General features: G+C 42.3%; 1 protein-coding gene across 2 annotated transcripts in view; it reads right to left on the minus strand.

Annotated features, from left to right (window-relative positions):
• Positions 1-19403, minus strand: part of zswim5 (zinc finger, SWIM-type containing 5) — a 216825-nt gene that overhangs the window by 52589 nt on the left and 144833 nt on the right. For both annotated transcript variants that reach the window (XM_055641632.1, XM_055641633.1), the window contains one exon: positions 2650-2798. In XM_055641632.1, coding sequence (XP_055497607.1) covers positions 2650-2798 — 149 coding nt within the window. The remainder of the gene's footprint in view (positions 1-2649; positions 2799-19403) is intronic.

Consider the following 19403-nt stretch of genomic DNA (forward strand, 5'->3'; position numbering starts at 1 on the left):
CAAAGTGGAAGAACGATTCTGAGAGTAAGAGACAACTGTGGCTGATAAGGGAAGTTTGGGATGGAATAAAACTAAAAGAAAGGCTGTATAACATAGCAAAGAGTAGCAGGAAGCCAGGGGATTGGGAAACTTTCAAAGGACAACAGAAGGTGACAAAAAGGACAATATGGGATGAAAGGATGAAGTACGAGGGTAAGCTGGCCAAGAATATAAAGAGAGATAGTAAAAGCTTCTTTAGGTATGTTAAGAGAAAATGAGAGTAAAGACAAATGTGGACCCCTTGAAGGCAGAAATGGGTGAAATTATTATGGGCATCAAGGAAATGGCAAAAGAATTGAACAGGTACTATGGTTCTGTCTTCACTAAGGAAGACACAAACAATCTCCCAGATGTACTGGAGGACAGAGGATCTAGGGAGACAGAGGAACTGAAAGAAATTTGCATTAGTCATGAAATAGTATTGGGTAGACTGATGGAACGGAAGGCTGATAAATCCCAGGGCCTGATGGTCTGCATCCCAAGGAGGTGATTCTTGAAATCGTGGACACATTCCAATGTTCTATAGATTCAGGATCAGTTCCTGTGGATTGGAGGGTAGCTAATGTTATCCCACTTTTCAAGAAAGGAGAGAGAGAGAAAATGTGGAATTATAGACCAGTTAGTCTGACATCGGTGGTGGGGAAGATGCTGGAGTCTATTATTAAAGAGGTAATAATGGCGCATTTGGATAGCAGTAAAAGGATTGGTCCAAGTCAGCATGGATTTATGAAGGGGAATCCTGTTTGATTAATCTTCTAGAATTTTTTGAGAATGTGGCAAGTAAAATGGACGAAGGAGAGCCAGTGGATGTAGTATATCTGGACTTTCAGAAAGCCTTTGATAAAGTCCCACACAGGAGATTAGTGGGCAAAATTAGAGCACGTGGCATTGGGGGTAGGGTATTGGGATAGATAGAGAATTGGTTGGCAGACAGGAAACAAAGAGTGGGAATAAACGGGTCCCTGTCAGAATGGCAGGCAGTGGCGAGTGGAGTGCCATGGCTCAGTGCTGGGGCCTCAACTATTTACAATATATATTAATGCTTTAGATGATGGGATTAAAGTAACACTAGGAAATTTGCAGATGACACAAAGCTGGGTGGTAGTGTGAAGAGGATGCTAGGAGGTTGCAGGGTGACTTGGACAGGTTGAGTGAGTGGGCAGATGCAAGGAAGATGCAGTATAATGTAGATAAATGTGCGGTTATTCACTTTGGTGGCAAGAACAAGGAGGCAGATTATTATCTCAATGGTGTCAGATTCGGAAAAAGGGAAGTGCAACGAGACCTGGGTGTCCTTGTACACCAGTCACTGAAAGTAAACATGCAGGTACAGCAGGCAGTGAAGAAAGCTAATGGCATGTTGGCCTTCATAATGAGAGGATTTGAGTGTAGGAGCAAAGAGGTCCTTCCACAGTTGTACAGGGCCCTGGTGAGACCACATCTAGAGTATTGTGTCCAGTTTCCATCTCCCAATTTGAGGAAGGACATCCTTGCTATTGTGGCAGTGCAGTGTAGGTTCACGAGGTTAATCCCCGGGGTGGCGGGATTGTCATATGAGGAAAGATTGGAAAGACTGGGCTTGTTTCACTGGAATTTAGAAGGATGAGGGGATATCTTATAGAAACACATAAAATTATAAAAGGACTGGACAAGCTAGATGCAGGAAAAAAGTTCCCAATGTTGGGGGAGTCCAGAACCAGGGGCCACAGGGGAATAAATGGGAGGCCATTTAAAACCACTGAAGGCAGTAGAAGCACTACTGGATGGATGGATTTAGCTCTCGGGACTAGTGGAATCAAGGGATATGGGGAGAAGGCAGGCACGGGTTACTGATTGTGGATGATCAGCCATGATCACAATGAATGGCGGTGCAGGCTCGAAGGGCCGAATGGCCTCCTCCTGCACCTATTTTCTATGTTTCTAGGTTTCTAAAATAAAATATAAATAAGTCATGTGGAAATCTACATTTCTGTAGTTGTCAGCAATTGTTTTTTTGAGCAATAAAAAGTCTGGGGTGGCTGGAATTCTACATTTGAAATGTAGTTGCCCTAATCATTTGTATAAACAAGCCACCTTGCTATGTTCAATAACAAACAGGCTCACCTATTTAAAGTACAAGCAATGTGAAGAATTACAGGCATTGCCAAGAGATAGTCATAGAGTCATACAGCAGGGAAACAGGCCCAACTTTCCCATGCTGATTAAGATGCTCCATCTACACTAATCCCACCTGCCTGTATTTTGCCCATATATTGATCTAAAACTTTCCTATCCACGCACCTATCCAAATGTTTTTTTAAATGTTGCCTCAACTACTTCTTCTGGCTGCATGTTCCATATACCCACCACCCTCTGTGTAGCAAAAAAAGTAGCTCCTCAGGATACTATTAAATCTTTCCCCTCTCGCCTAAAACCTATGTCCTCTGGTTCTTAATTAGCCTGCTCTGTGTACATGTCTCTGTGTATCTGTCCTATCTATTCCCCTCATCACCTTATATATCTCTGTCAGATCAATGCACCCCTGACCCCGCTTCCCTTCAGATAGTGGTGGCTTGACACAATAAATAAACATCAGGGAAAGGAAAGTTGTATTAATGCAGACATTATCACCTTAGCAAACATAGAATTTAGCTGCTTGCCAGACCCGTAGTATCCGCCCTGCGATAGGAACTGCTTGACTTGCTCTCGGACTTGCTCTTCGTCGAGATGCCAGCAATTCTCATCATCAATGCTGGCACCTGCTGTTGGATCAGGGGCACCTAAGCAAAAGAGAAAGTAGGTAAACAACAAAAGACTGCCCCTTCAGAATGTATTTTGCATGTCACGAAATTCTGAAACGTGGTCCTAGAAGCATCAAAAAGATTCAGCGGATAAATGTTTAAGATGAAGTAATAATAACTTGCCGGCAACAATATTGTATCTACAATATCTTAAAACATTTCACAACAGTATGATCAGACACAATTTGAAATTGTAACACATATTGTACATTTGGTCAGGTAACCAAAAACTTGGTAAAAGGTGTTTTGGACCAAAAAGGCCTCAAAGGCCCATGTGCTTGCTGCTTTTATCTTTATTGGTGGTAGAAGTTGTGTGGTTGGGAGGAGCTGTTAAATATCCTGAGCAATAATGGCCATGCAATTTTTGTAGATGATATATAGTGATGGTGGAGAGTTGAATCATGGTGATTAATGGTGTGTCAATTAAATGGGGTGCTTTATTCTGGATGGTATTGAGCTTCCTGAGAGTTCTTGGCATTCAGGCATGTGCTTATATGCAGGCAAATGGAGAGCATTGCACTGTGCTCTTGGCTAATGCCATGTCAATGATGGAGAACCTTTGGGGTATCAGGGAGCAAATCACTGTCCACAGGATACCCAACTTTGGACCTGCTCTTACAACTGCAGTATGTGGCTGGTCTAGTTGAATGTCTGGTCAATGGTGACCTGCTGGATGTTGATGATGTATGATGGTAGTGCAATTGAATGTCAAGTGCAGAGGCTTTGATTTGTATTTGTTAGAAATGGCCAGTGCCTGGTACTTTTACAGTGTTACTATCATTTGCCCACTTACAAGCCTATGCCAGAATGTGTAGCTGTTGCTGGATGCAGGCATCGTCTCATTCACTTGCCGAGAAGTTGTAAGTGGGCTTGAACATCAGTACTCATCAGTGAACATCCCATCTTGTGACCTTAAGATAGTAGATAGGTGGTTGGGAATAGGTGACTGCTCTGATGCTTTCCTGCAGTGATGGCCTAAGGAGTTGAATGATTAACCTCTGGCCATCACTTTGTGAGTATTACCATTCTTGACCATTCAAGTAGTAGATTGACACAATCGGTACTACATGAGCATACAAGTAATCTGGTGCCACGGTGAGTTGTTTTCTTCAATCTGTACAGATCTTAGGTATATTTCAGTCACTATTCTTCTTTTGCTTTGAACGCTACATCTCATACTGATACCAATCTTGAGTCTACACCAAGGTGGCTTAAGATGCACGAAAATATACAAGTGCAAGAAAGTGCCCCCGACAAGTATCCAGACAAGTAACAATGGCTTCTTTCAAATACAGTCACCTATCATGGAGAAAGTAACATCAAAACTGTTCTGTTCATGATCAATGTTGCTATTCAATTTCTCAATTTAAAGATTTATACCATTTAGTACCACTGAAGAGGCTGTGGTAAGTGGCTGTCTTGAACTACTGCAGTCTATGTGGTGAATATTGATATAACTGAGTGGATTGCCAGGCAATCTCAAAGGGCAGTTTTTGAACTCTGCACATTAATTTGTAATTATACTTTAATAATTTGTGCAAGGCAATTTTTAGCGTACTAATGCATTTTTTTCTCCAGTAATGCATGAGTGAGTGTGGACTTATGCCTGGTTTAGAGTCACGTAAAATGCAGGCCAGCTAAAAGCAACAGTTTGCTGCCCTTTAGAACCAGGTTTTCTTTTTATAACCATCCAATGGTTTCATGGTTTTCATTAGTGATAACAGGCCTCTAATTCCAGATTTAATGAATTAATTTTACTTTCCCCAGCTGCCGCGAAGGCATTTGAGCGTTTTCCTCCATTTCAGGCTCTGAGTTATTAATTCAGTAACATGACCACAATGCCTCTGCTATTGTTGTGGGAAGTGCCGACTGAACTCACTTGAGTAGAATTTGGGAAATTTGGCAGCAAGTGTATGTGCAGGGTTTCCTCTCCAAACTAAGGTCATTTCATTATGGGTTCCAAAGCTGCAAAATTCACTTCCTCTCAGATTTATCAGTGGTGTAATTATGCAGTATGGTGGTGCAGCAGTAGAGCAACAGCCTTACAGCACCAGAGACCTGGGTTCAATCCTGACTACCGATGCTTGTCTGTACGGAGTTTGTATGTTCTCCCCGTGACCTGCGTGGGTTTTCTCCGAGATCTTCGGCTTCCTCCCTCACCGGGCGATCGTTTCGCGGATCGTAGACTGGGCGATCGTTTTACAGAACACCTTCACTTAGCCCGCGTGAACCAACCTGATCGCCTGGTTGCTGGACACTTTAATTCTCCTTCCCATTCCTACACATACCTTTCTGTCCTCGGACTCCTCAATGGTCAGAGCGAATTGGAGGAACAGCATCTCATATTTTGCTTGGGCAGTTTACAGCCCAGTGGTATGAATATTGATTTCTCTTACTTCAGGTAGCCCCGGCATTCCCTCTCTCTTTATCCCTCCCCCACCCAAGTCGCACTGGCTTCTCATATCACCCTGCAAACAGCTTACAATGGCCTGTTTCCTTTATCATCATTACTTTTTTGCATATCTTTCATTCATTGTTCTTTATCTCCCCACATCGCAGTCTACATCTCTTGTTTCACTTATCCCTAACCAGTCTGAAGAAGGGTCTCGACCCGAAACGTCAACCATTCCTTCTCTCCAGAGATGTTGCCTGTCTCGTTGAGTTATTCCAGCTTTTTGTGTCTATCTTTGGTTTAAACCCGCATCTGCAGTTCCTTCTTAGGTTTATAGGTTAATTAGCTTGGTATAATTGTCCCTGGTGTGTGTAAGATAGTGTTAGTGTGTGGAGATCGCTGGTTGGTGCCGAAGGGCCTGTTTCCGCGATGTATCTCTAAACTAAAAAATATATTAATACACATCTTTACAAGAATCATTTGTTATCCTGGCTAATGTTTGGAGGAGCAAGTATGTATCTTTTAATTCTCATATTCATTTTAATAGGCAGAAGCTAATATTTAGAGTGCCAGTGTACTTTTTCCAGCTAAGGTTCAATATTTGTTTTAAGAAATAAGTGGCAGCAGAATCATTTACCAGTATCTGATACCATAAGGTCATAAGACATAGGAGCAGAATTAGGCCATTCAGCCCATCAAGTCTGCTCTGCCATTCGATCATGGCTAATCTATTTTTCAGTCAACCCCATTCTCCTGCCTGCTCCCTGTAACCTTTGATGCCCTTACTAATCAAGAACCTATCAATCTCCACCTTAAAAATATTTAACGACTGTCTGCGGCAATGAATTCCACAGATTCACCAACCTCAGGAATCAGCGAGGGTCTGGTTTGATAGGTATTTCCAAGTCGTCCACAGAATAGGATGGTTCTTAAAGGAGATGGCATCTGTAAAGAGTCTCCCACAATGTGTCATAGACTTTAACTTGGGGATTTAACTTTGGAAGAGATTACTGGCATAAAATGTAATTGCTGTTCCATCACTGTTGCAACAATTCCCGTCTAAATTCTGGAATTTCCAAGCCAACCCCTTGCATGCAAGCAGCTTTATTAGAAGGAGTACAGGAATTCAAAACGGCTCACAATCACCTTGCAAAGCAACTATGGGTGAGTGATAAATGCTGGTTGTGTCAGTGATGCACCAATCCCAAAATATCAATTTACGGATAAAGAGTGGGGAACAAAAAAATACCACCACAGGAAATCTGAAATTAAAACAGGAAAATATTCATAAGTTCTGTGAGCAGATTTAGGCCATTTGGCCCATCAAATCTACTCTGCCATTAAATCATGGCTGATCTATCTTTCCCTCTCAACCCCATCCTCCTGCCTCTGCCCCATACGCCCTGAAATGATGTTGATACTCAGAAGGCCAAGCAGCATCTGTGGTGTAGGAAACACAGTTAACTTGCCAGGTCAAAGATTCTTCAGCAGAATACATCTAATAAAAGGTCATCAACCTGTTTTTCCTCTGGCCTGCTGTATATCTCCACCTTTTTTTAAAAAAGTTTTACTTAATAAACACCCCCCTTGCCTCGAATAGTTCCAATAACTTTGCTAAAAGGGATGGGATTTTGCAGCAAACGTACAGCATCTTGGGTGGGACTGAAACCAGGAATAAATAAAAACAATTAATGCAGGAAAGAGTTACACATCATGTGTGAAAAGTGAGCATGTTTTAGGTCAAAGAACAATGTTCAGAAACCTAGAATGCTGCTTATGCTTTCAGTCTCTTCATTTAAGGAGGGCCATACTTGTATTCAGAAAAGGTTTACAGCAAAGATCTTAGAGCTATAAGAACTTTGGTTTACAGGGCTGATTGCCGAGATGAAGACGTTGCCTTAAGGAGAATGATTAACGTCAGGCCTGAACTCATTCTAGTTCGAAGAATAAGAGCTGATTTTCCTGAAAGTGTAGATGCTGTGATGATGTTCCCTATTGTGGTAAGCTCTGGAACTGGAAAGGATTGATCCAGTGTAAGTGTTGCCTATTTAAGATGAAGAGGAATTTCTTCTCAGACGGGTGCGAATCTTTGGAATTCTAAACTCCGCAGCTGTGGAACCCAAATTGCTAATCATAATCACGGCTGAGAAAGACAGATTTTTGTTCTGAGGAGTCGAGGGCCAACGGTAATTTGGAAGACAAATAGTATGGCAACTATTTTACAACAGGATCTGAGTACTAGAGTGAAGAGAACATCCTGCTATCATAGATGGCTTTAGTGAGGCTGCACTTGGAATACAGTGTTCTGGCCTGGTCTTCCTGTCCAAACATTTGCTTGTGGCAGCATAGCAGTAGAGCTACGGCCTTACAGTGCCAGAGACCCGGGTTTGATCCTGACTATGAGTGCTGTCTGTGTGGAGTTTGCATGTTCTCCTTGTGACCTGCGTGGGTATTCTCCGAGATCTTCGGTTTCCTCCCACACTCCAAAAATGTGCAGGTTTGTAAGTTAATTGGCTTCGGTAAAAGTATATAAATGTAAAATTACTCTGGTCTGGTCTTCCTGTCCAATGGTGGTAGTGTTAATGTGCGTGGTGTTAATGTGTGGGGATTGCTGGTCGGTGTGGACTCGGTGGGCTGAAGAGCCTGTATCCGAGCTGTATCTCTAAACTAAACTAAATATAGGAGAGAATGCAGCGGAAGTACATCAGACTGATTCATGGGATGGGGAATATTGTCCTTAGAGGATAGATTAGGAAGACTGGACCAATACTGGCTTGAGTTTACATGACAGGGAACAGGCAGGAAAGTGAAGCATAGCCAATATCAGATCAGTCATGATCTTATTGAATGGCAGAGCATTCTCGAGGGGCCATATGGCCGATTCCTGTTCCTGTTTATTTTCTCCATATGTTCTTTAATTAGGCTGTTTCCTGAGTAAACTGACCTTGCTTTTTAGTACTTTTTCTTTTGCTGTGAACCATGGGCCTACCCCACAGACAATTCATTAGCTGGCACAATGCTGTCAAGGAATACTGCAAACATTTTAATCTGCCTTTAGTTACCAAATAATTTGTTGAGCGCAGTCTGTGTGAAGCTTTTGTGATTTTTACATATTTCATATCACCATCGTAAAAGTTTTCCATACGTTTTTACAGAAACTTTACAAATTTCTGTCCTCACTTACAAGACGACATCCTTTTCAATGCGAGGCTGTCAGTAATACTTGAAGAGCTGCTGATATGTAATTTCTCATCATTGCACATCCGTGGCAGGTTATTAATAGCAGGTCAAAAAATGGAGCAGGAGCTCAAATATGGCATATTAATTCATTTGAGCATGGAAAATTAAACATAATCAGTGTCTGCTGTGGTTTTCCACTGCGCTTGATGGCTGCTGCATTTGAGTCCAGACATTATAAGCACTCCTCTCTTGATGCCTGTGCGATCCTCCATTTGACTTAAGAGGGTATTGTGAATTGCTGAGATGGGCTGGTACCACGATCCCCTCGTACACGGTGCTATAAACTACTTTCTCAATAAGCTTGGGGATGTGCAAGAATTAGCTTCTGTGAGTCGGAAGAAACTGCAGGTGCAGATTTAAACCGAAGATATAGTGTCCTCGATAATGTTTGGGACAAAGACCCATCATTTATTTATTTGCCTCTGTACTCCACAATTTGAGATTTGTAATAGAAAAAAAATCACATGTGGTTAAAGTGCACATTGTCGGATTTTAATAAAGGCCATTTTTATACATTTTGGTTTCACCATGTAGCTGTGTTTATACATAGTCCCCCCATTTCAGGGCACCATAATGTTTGGGACACATCAATGTCATGTAAATTAAAGTAGTCATGTTTGGTATTTTGTTGCATATCCTTTGCATGCAATGACTGCTTGAAGTCTGCAATTCATGGACGTGCTGGATGTCTTCTCCGATGATGATCTGCCAGGCCTGTATTGCAGTCATATTTAGCTTATGCTTGTTTTGGGGGCTAGTCCCCTTCAGTTTTCTCTTCAGCATATAAAAGGCATGCTCAATTGGGTTCAGATCAGGTGATTGACTTGACCACTCTAGAATTGACATTTTTTTAGCTTTGTTGCTTTAACAGTATGTTTGGGATCATTGTCTTGCTGTAGAATGAACTGCTGGCCAATGGGTTTTGAGGCATTTGTTTGAACTTGAGCAGATAGGATGTGTCTGTACACTTCAGAATTCATTATGCTACTACCATCAGCAGTTGTATCATCAATGAAGATAAGTGAGCCAGTACCTTCAGCAGCCATACATGCCCAGGCCATAACACCCCCACCACCGTGTTTCACAGATGAGGTGATATCCTTTGGATCTTGGAGAGTTCCTTCTCTCCTCTATACTTTGCTCTTGCCATCACTCTGATACAAGTTAATCTTCGTCTCACCTTTTTTCCAGCACTATGGTTGCTTTTTTAAGTACTTCTTGGCAAACTGTAACCTGGCCATCCTATTTTTGCAGCTAACCAGTGGTTTGCATCTTGCAGTGTAGCCTCTGTATTTCTGTTCCTGAAGTCTTGTGCGGACAGTGGTCATTGACAAATCCACACCTGACTCTTAAAGAGTGTTTCTGATCTGTCGGACAGGTGTTTGGGGATTTTTCTTTATTATAGAGAGAATTCTTCTGTAATCAGCTATGGAGGTCTTCCTTGGCCTGCCAGTCCCTTTGCAATTAGTAAGCTCACCAGTGCTCTCTTTCTTTTTAATGATGTTCCAAACAGTTGATTTTGGTAAGCCTAAGGGTTGGCTGATGTCTCCAACAGTTTTATTCTTGTTTCTCAGTCTCATAATGGCTTCTTTGACTTTCGTTGGCACAACTTTGGTCATCATGCTGATAAACAGCAATAAAAGTTTCCAATGATGGAAAGACTGGAGGAAAGACTAGGTGCTGAGAGCTCTCTTAAACCTGCATTAAGGAGGCACTTAAACACACCTGAGCAATTACAAACACCTGTGAAGCCAAGTGTCCCAAACATTATGGTGCCCTTAAATGTGAGAACTATGTATAAACACAGCTGTAATTTCCACATGGTGAAACCAAAATGTATAAAATATACCCTTTAATAAAATCTGACAATGTGCACTTTAACCACATATGATTTTTTTTCTATTACAAATCTCGAATTGTGGAGTACAGAGGTAAATAAAAAAATGATGGGTCTTTGTCCCAAACATTATGAAGGGCACTGTGAGACACAAAGAGCTGGAGTAACTCAGCGGGACAGGCAGCATCTCTGGAGAAAAGGAATGGGCGACGTTTCGGGTCAAGACCCTTCTTCAGACCCGGAGAGATGGGATGGATGATGTTTCAGGTCATGTCCCTTCTTCAGACTGGAGAGAAGGAATGGGTGACATTTTGAGTCAAGACCCTTCATCTGAAGACCCTTCTCTCCTGTCCCGCTGAGTTACTCCAGCTTTTTGTGTCTAGCTTCTGTGAGTAGCCTGGATAAGGAAACAGATTAGTCATCTGTAACCCTCTCAGCAAAATAACAATGAGAAGATATTGCACAACGTGCTGGTTTTAATCACAACAATCTTCCAACTTACGCAGAAACTCAAAATGAACTTTTATTTTGTCCCATTTTGTCCTTTCCTCTGAACCTTGCAAGCTTTATATATTTGAGAAATTATTAGGACGCTGCAGTATTAATGGAATTACTGTACAAATATATTTTATGTTTTTGAAATACAGCTGTTTCAGCCGAGTGCAAGGGGATGCTCAAATCAAACTGACAGCATCTCACCATGCACAATCACACTAAATTACCCTGTTTATATTCTGCAAGGAATGCCTCATTGCTTGCTGTATATCTGCTGATACTGTAAAATTCAGACTGCATTTCACAGTTTTGTTTTGATGTTTCCCTTCTGGAACAGAACATGACTTCCAATTACCATGCTTTGTGAAGAATCCAGTGCTCACACATCACACGACGCATGGTATCCGGTACAGAAAGTCACACGCTGCTGATCTGAGGAAGCAGATGAACTCCCACGTGACTGCATTGAGTCAGTGGATGGGACCATCACCAAGAATTTGGGCACCAAGCTAAACCAGCGCTCCACTGCTGTCATAGACTTTATCAGTGCATGTGTAGAGCATCGCGTGCCAAGGTAGTAAATCTGAGTGTTCCCCAACCGAAAACCGTGAGATTCATTCTCGGCTGACGACACGAAATCTAGGTGTGACCTTAGCAATTCTATTGGGACATCAAGAATTAATTCCCGAACTAACCACACTGACATCTGTCAATTGTGGCAAGGCTTGCACACTATAACAGGCTACAAGGCAAAGCGGGGGGCAGAATTGTTTGCGACATGCGTTCCTTCCCACCAAGCTTAATGCATTCTGTGCTTGTTTTGAAGGGAAGGTCAGTGGAAGGACATTACGTGCTCAGAATGCCTCAAGTGGCATCTGTACCCGGGGTCACCATCACAGATATCAGATTAGCCTTCCTGAGATTCCCCAAACCACTGGAGCCAGGACTCAGCACCTCTCACTGCAACAGGACCCTTGACTTCCTGACCCATGGATAGCAGTCAGTAAGGATAGGCAAAAACCATCTGCTATGATAATTCTCAGTACCAATGTCCTACAGGGCTACGTTCTAAATTCTTGTTGTACTCCCTATGCATTCACTTCTGTGTGGCCCAAATACTCTTCGAACTCCATTTACAAACTTGTAGGTTACACCACCAGAGTGGGCCACATCTCAAACAATGGCAAGTCGACTTACAGGACAGAAATTTAAAGCTTATGAGCATGTTATCAAGACAATAATGTCCCCCTCAATGTCGACAAAATGAAGTATCTACTCATCAACTTCAGAAAGCAGAATAGTGTGTACCAATGGTGCTGAAGCAGATTTCTTATGTGTAAACTTCATCAAAAATGTGACGCTATGGGCCAGGAAAGCACTCCAAAGCTTCTACATCCTTACAGAGTCAAACAGCGTGGAAACAGGCCCTTTGGCCCAATTTGCCCACACCAACCAACATGTCCCATCTACACTAGTCCCACCTGCCTGCATTTGACCCATATCCCTCTAACCCTATTCTATCCATGTACCTGTCTGAATGTTTCTTAAACATTGTGATAGTACCTGCCTCAATTACCTCCTCCAGCAGCTCATTCCATTCACCCACCACCCTTTGTGTGAAAAATGTTACCCGTAAGGTTCCTATTAAATCTATCCCTCCGTATCTTTAACCTATGTCTTCAGGTTCTCGATTCCAGAATTTCCAATATACCACTGCATTACCTCTACATCCTTAGAAGGCTTAGGAAATTTGGCATGTCTCTAATTTAGCAATCTTACAGATGCACTGTAGAAAGCATTCTATGTGGATGCTTCACAGCTTGGTAACTGCTCGGTCGGTCCAAGACTGCACAAAATTGCAGAGAGTCCAGAAACAGCCCAGTCCATCATGTCAACCAGCTTCCCCCCCGATGCTATAATTCATGCTCCTTTCGGAAAACAACCAACAAAATCAGGGACTATTTAGACCCTGGTCATTATCTCTTCTCCCCTCTCTCATTGAGCAGACGATAAAAAGCTTGAAAGCATACCACCAATTCAAGATTAGCTTCTTCCCCGCTGTTATCAGTCTTTTGAACAGACCTCTCTTATGCTAATGAATTTCCAATCTTCCATTCCACCTCGTTGAGCCCCTTGCATCTTTTTTAATCTGCACTTTCTCTCTGTTGCAACGCTCTCTGTTAATTTTCTCTTTCGCACGACCTTATGTATTCTTGTACGCTGCGATTTGCCTGGAGAGCACGCAAAACAAACATTTTCACTGTATCTCGGTACACAGGACTTTCATAAACTAATACCAGCAGGATACTAAAAAGCTTAGTTTGTCATTCCACAGCTGTCTGCCATCATGTATTCAGTACCACGGCGTTTCAGAAAATAACGTAAGTATTCCTTCTTAGCATGTCTCAAGAGGAAAAATAATTTCTACACCTTTTTCAAACAGTGAATTGAGGAGCAACTCACAAGCCACCTTGGAAGAAGCTCCAAACTAGTATTAGTGTCACAGCTTATACATATATTTTTTCATCAATATAAACTAAGAAAATGGTCAAATGTTTTAAAGGTAGACAAAAGTGCTGGAGAAACCCAGCGGGTGCAGCAGCATCTATGGAGCGAAGGAAATAGGTAATTTTTCTGGCCGAAACCCTTCTTCATATAAAGGTATTCTCTTTAATTTCTCATCTCAAATTGTTTCCAATGGTACTAGTGACAAATAAACACTTAAACATTATTTTATAGACAATAGACAATAGGTACAGGAGTAGGCCATTCGGCCCTTCAAGCCAGCACTGCCATTCAATGTGTTCATGGCTAATCATCCCCAATCAGTACCCCGTTCCTGTCATCTCCCCATATCCCCTGACTCTGCTATCTTAAAGAGCCCTATTTTTTATTTTATAGAACTCAAAATACACTCTCAGAAAATAACACAATTCAAATATGAAGTTTGGGAGCACGGTGCTAATAATTAAACACCAATTGTTTCACCATTCCGTTGCATGTTGGTAGGAGGAATTTAAAGCATATATAATCTAATGAGAAAGACTATAGATGAGTAAAGTCCAGACAGATTTTGATGGTCTTGTGCACAAAGTGCTAAAGATGGGTGGGTAAGTGCAGTAAGTGTAAAACAAGGCAAATGGCATATTGTTCACTGTTTAGACTTTAATCTTTAGAGACACAGCGTGGAAACAGGCCCTTCGACCCACCAAGTCTGTGCAACCAACAATCACCCCGTTCACTAGCAATATCCTACACACTAGTCTATAAACTTGCACGTCTTTGGAGTATGGGGGGAAAGCAGAGCACCCGAAGAAAGCCCACACGGTCATATGGAGAACGTACAAACTCTGTACAGGCTAACCTCTATAGTGCGCCACTGTTAAACAGTGTTGGAGTTTGGGGGGGGCATTGTTAAAATTCGCATAGGCAGCATACTGTGCAGTTTTTACTTTTTTTAAAAGGTTATCCTTTGTTTGTAGACGGAGGTGAGAGTATATCAATTAGAAATTAGCTACATTTATCAACAATTTTTTAGCACAGACATGATTTTTGTTACAAATCAGGCCTAAACAAATAATTGTCAGATCAGCCATGTTAAAATATGATATCACTTAAACTAATTTTTAAAGTTGTGCCATCATGGGGCATGCCGGCAATGAGGGCCTGGCGAGATCAAGTTCATATCTAAGCTCGTGAAATGTTTATGTTCATTTCATGGCTGGCCTTTCACAGAGATGCATTGTCGATAGAGATTTTTGGAGGCGAGATCCCCTATTTTTAAAATAAAGTAAGGGGAACTACACAGAATAGGAAATCAGGCCTCTGTCAGAAATTATCATAATGGTGGGGCAGTAGGGGCTGCGAATTAAGCTCTTATGTTTCAGCCTTCCCATCTTGAACCCCTATCATTCAATCACAAATTATGGCTGATCTCAATCACGGCTGATCTCTGCCTCCTAATCCCATTTTCCTGCCTTCTCTCCATAACCTTTGACACCCATTCTAATCAAGAATTTGTCTATCTCTGCCTTAAAAATATCCACTGACTTGGCCTCCACAGCCCTCTGTGGCAATGAGTTCCACAGATTAACTACCCTCTGACTGAAGAAGTTCCTCCTCACTTTTCTAAAAGAGCGCCCTTTAATTATGAGGCTATGACCTCTGGTCCTAGACTCTCCCACCAATGGAAACATCCTTTGCACATCCACTCTATCGAATGAAATGTTATTCTAATGGGATTTGAAACAAAGCCCAATAACATTGGCACACGAGTTAATAAATCCAGGTTTCAGTGCTGTCACCCCTTCTTCCCATTTATCTAAATGTGCCACAGGGAAAAAACAAGCGCCTCTTTAAATTGCCAGGAGCCACACAATGACAGTAAATAGAGCTCCTGATGACAGTGGGTATTGTTGCTCTGGTTATGTCCATCTACAGCATACATTTCATACAAGTTCCAGGGGCTTAAGTGCACATCACACAATAAAAATAGGTACTGATCAGAAGGTATTGTCAAAAGTGATTTTTGTATTCAACAGAGATGGTAAACTTGAATAGAACTGATACGGTGGAACCTAAACTGATTACATTTCCGCCAGATCACAGGAACAGCCGACCAACGAGCTCCCACAGTCCAAGGCTGTCAAAAGTAACTTCAGATTGTCCAGTCGGTAACTACTAGTAACATTATGATCAATCATTGTGGTTCTTCGTAAGTTTAGGAGCAGAATTTGGTGATTCGTCCCGTCAAGTCTATTCTGCCATTAAATCATGGCTGATCTATCTTTCTCTCTCAGCCCCATTCTCCTGCCTTCTCCCCATAACCGCAGACACCTATGCTACCTGTTCTTCTTTATCCCTGCTGTTTTAATTTTTTTCTGGCATCAACATTCGTTCCTAGCCTCTCTTCCCCTCCTATATATTGGACAATATAATGTGACTTCACAGAAATTCCCATGTACCAGTGGCCAATTGGACAGAATGAGGGCACAAGAATGCGCTCAATGTTTTCACGTGGTGGCGGATGTAGGAAAACTACCACTAAGTTACTACTGCTAAACCCAAACGTGCAAGACCACACGCAATCATGATGAAAATTCTGCAAATTCAAGGCCATTGAGCACAACTTTCCATTCTGTAATTATGATCTTGTTCAAGTGGGAGTGACATAATTTAGTTCTTGTATCCTCCCCCATTCCCGTGACTCTCTGCAGCAAACTGCACTGTGGCATCCAAATTTCATTCACTGATCACCATTATACTTTGAGTTTAGTTTAGTTTAGAGATACAGCATGGAAACAGGCCCTTGGGACCACCGAGTCTGCACCGACCAGTGATTCCCACACATTAGCACCACTACACACACTAGGGACAATTTTACATTCATACCAAGTCAATTAACCTACAAACCTGTATGTCGTTGGGGTGTGGGAGGAAACCGAAGACCTTGGAGAAAACCCACGTGGTCGTGGGGAGAACGTATAAACTCCATACAAACAGCATCCGTGGTCGGGATCGAACTTGGGTCTCTAATGCTGTATGCATTGTAAGGCAGCAATTCTACCGCTGCCTTAATCTTGCAGATCAATTAATGGTAGCACTATGACAACCATGAAAACAACAGGGCTACAGAAGTAAATATTTGGTACGGAACATTTGTTAATTAAAACTACCCAAACCTAACCACACAATTTGATGCAACCTTGACCAAGGTGCACAACAGCCAACCACATCCTACACCAATTTGAATAGTTTTCTTTAAAAACTCAAAATTATTACTCTAATTTACAATGTAATTCAATTTTACATAAAGCCTGGTTTAGATGTGTGTTTTTGTGTAAGAAATAATTTTTAAAATACCAAAATTAGAAGACAAAACACCTGGAGCCACGAACAGCACATGTCAAGACCTACATGAAACCACAGCATCCTAGTGTGCATAGGGAAAAATATGAAAGCTGAAGATGGATTTGATTATTTAACGACACAGGGATGGTGCAACACTGTCACACCACATTTTAATACTGGGTAACTCAATCTAATCCAGAGCAAAGGGCGGCACAGTGGCATAGCGTTAGAGCTGCTGCCTGACAGTGCCAGAGACCCGGGCTCGATCTTGACTATGGGTGCTGTCTGCACAGAGTTTGTACATTCTTCCTGTGACCACATGGGTTTTCTCCCGGTGCTCCGGTTTTCTCTCAGATGTACAGGACTGTAGGTTAATTGTCTTCAGTAGAATTGTCCCTAGTGTGTAGGATAGCGTTAGTGTACGGGGTGGTCGGCGCAGACTTGGTGCGTCGGTTTCCGCGCTGTATCTCTAAAGGCTAAAGTCAAAGATCCAAACTCCAGAGCCAGCAAAGCTTTTCCGATCTAGCAACAACATTGGCACCCACTGAACAGTGCAGAAGATATCCACATTTTTGTCGCCTGCAAAAGCTGGGATAAAAATAATGCAGTCAGTTACTTAGAACCTGGTCCTCCTCTTCTCAATTATCAGTGGCATGTTGCTGACAATGCCATTACCCAGCTGTTATTCATCAATAGGCTGCTCGCTCCGCATTCTGTCTGAAGCACTCAACACCAAGCTTTAGAGTTTTGGTTCAGCCATAAATAAAGGTGAAAGTCAAGGAAATACGTCCAATTCGAATTCCATAACCAGGAATAGTGGGAAGTGCAGCTACTCTTAAGAAAATGCGGCATATGTTTTTTTTAGGATGGTAACTTCAGCATTTTCTCATCATCACCCTTCACTGATAGATGCACTGGTCTGAGGGTACAGGGGAGGGGGGCAGGGAGTGAGAGAGCGAGAGGGAGGGGGGGGGGGGGGGGGAGGAGGGGGGGGGGGGTTGTTGAGAGGGGGGGGGGGGGTGGCGGGGGGAGGTTGAAAGAGGCGGGGGGGGGTTGAAAGGGGGGGGTGGCGGGGGGGGAGGGGGGGGGGGGGGTTGAGGAGGGGGGGGGGGGGTGAGGAGGGGGATGGGGTGAGAGGGGGGGAGGAGGGGGGGGGAGGTTGAAAGAGGCGGGGGGGGGATGGGGGGTTGAGGGAGGGGGGGGGGGGTAGGATTGAGAAGGAGGGACAAAAGGAAATATACCACAAGGGTTCATGACTGACTGAACGAAAAGGAAAGGATTTGCATTTATCTGGTGCTAGCAATATTCAACATATTTAGTGGCATATCATTTGCCAGAAAAAGTGGAACAGTAAATTTTTTAAAGTAAACTAGAAAATTCCACCATTCCCAGTGTTGTTAATATTGTCTGACCACATTCATTTTTCTGCATCATCTATATTCTGACAAGATCATGTCCAATCAAACAACTCTACATTTACTATTAAGTAAATGAGACAGCTCAGATTCCAGCTTCAACATCACCAGCAAAACAATCAAATGCATTACAGCAAATTTACCAGTGTCAGGAAGAATATGTTTGGAATGATTGAAGAGAAAGATTTTTACAACAGAATTTTTATTTGTATAATGGTTATATTAATGGTTACACTACTGAAGTCGTCTTCTCTGTCTGAAACAGATACTTTTGTCACATGGACCAAAGCAAAGGACCAACGGCAACACTTAACAGGAAATTCAGTGAGTTTTAAAATGAAAACTGTATAAAATGTTACAGGGCAAGAGCTGTAAATGATAGGAAAGTAGATAGTACCAATTGTAAAGCTACAGTAGCATAATAAAAAAGGACTGTTAATCTCCTTGTGTTCCAGTATTTTCTTCATTTTATATATTCAAATATGTTGAGGTGGGTCTTGTACAGTTTAGTCAAGTGATGGTCAATATTACATTGGAATACCACAGTTAATATAAATGGATCAGTAAGTTCTACAGAAATCATCCCGAGGCTCATCAGAACCAGGAAACTGCTCAAATCTTGATCATTTAATCATTTAAAAATTTAATCAGCAAGGATTTCATTGCAGTGTCAATCTTGAAAATTGATGCAAAAGATGTTAAGTTATAACTGGAGCTCGAACGGCAAAGATTTTCAGACTCCCAACTGAAGGAACTGCAGATGCTGGTTTAAACCGAAGATAGACACAAAAAGCTGGAGTAATTCAGCGGGAGGGGCAGCATCTCTGGAGAGAAGGAACCGGCGACGTTTCTTCAGACTAAGAGTCAGTGGAGAGGGAAACTAGAGATATGGAAGGGGATCTGAAAACAACAGATCAAAGCAAACGCTGAACAAGGAAATGTAGAATGGTTCATTGTTGGCTGAGGGGAAGGTGACAACGAGTATTACAGACAGTAAAATTAATAAGGAAGACAGTGAAACTAGTCAGAGAACTAGGGTGAGGGAGGAGTTCCTCCAGCATTTTGTGTCTATCTTTGGTGTAAACCAGCATCTGCAGTTCCTTCCGACACTGAAAGACAAGCCTTTGTCTTGCTTTGAGCAGTGCAGAGTAATGCGAGGTGTGGGGGTTGATAGGCAGAGGTAGCATTGTTTTAGCTTCCCTTCTCCGAGCTCTATCACATTAACCCTGTCCACGGCACTTACTCGAGGATAAAAGCTGTCTCATACTCAGTAGCTGCCTTGGTTTTGGGAATTTCCTAGTGTAAATGCAGGCAGAGGATTAATAATTCAATGTTCCCAGCAGTTTCCCATTTTT

Source organism: Leucoraja erinacea, chromosome 10 (genome assembly GCF_028641065.1).
Source record: "Leucoraja erinacea ecotype New England chromosome 10, Leri_hhj_1, whole genome shotgun sequence".
NCBI lineage: Eukaryota > Metazoa > Chordata > Chondrichthyes > Rajiformes > Rajidae > Leucoraja > Leucoraja erinaceus.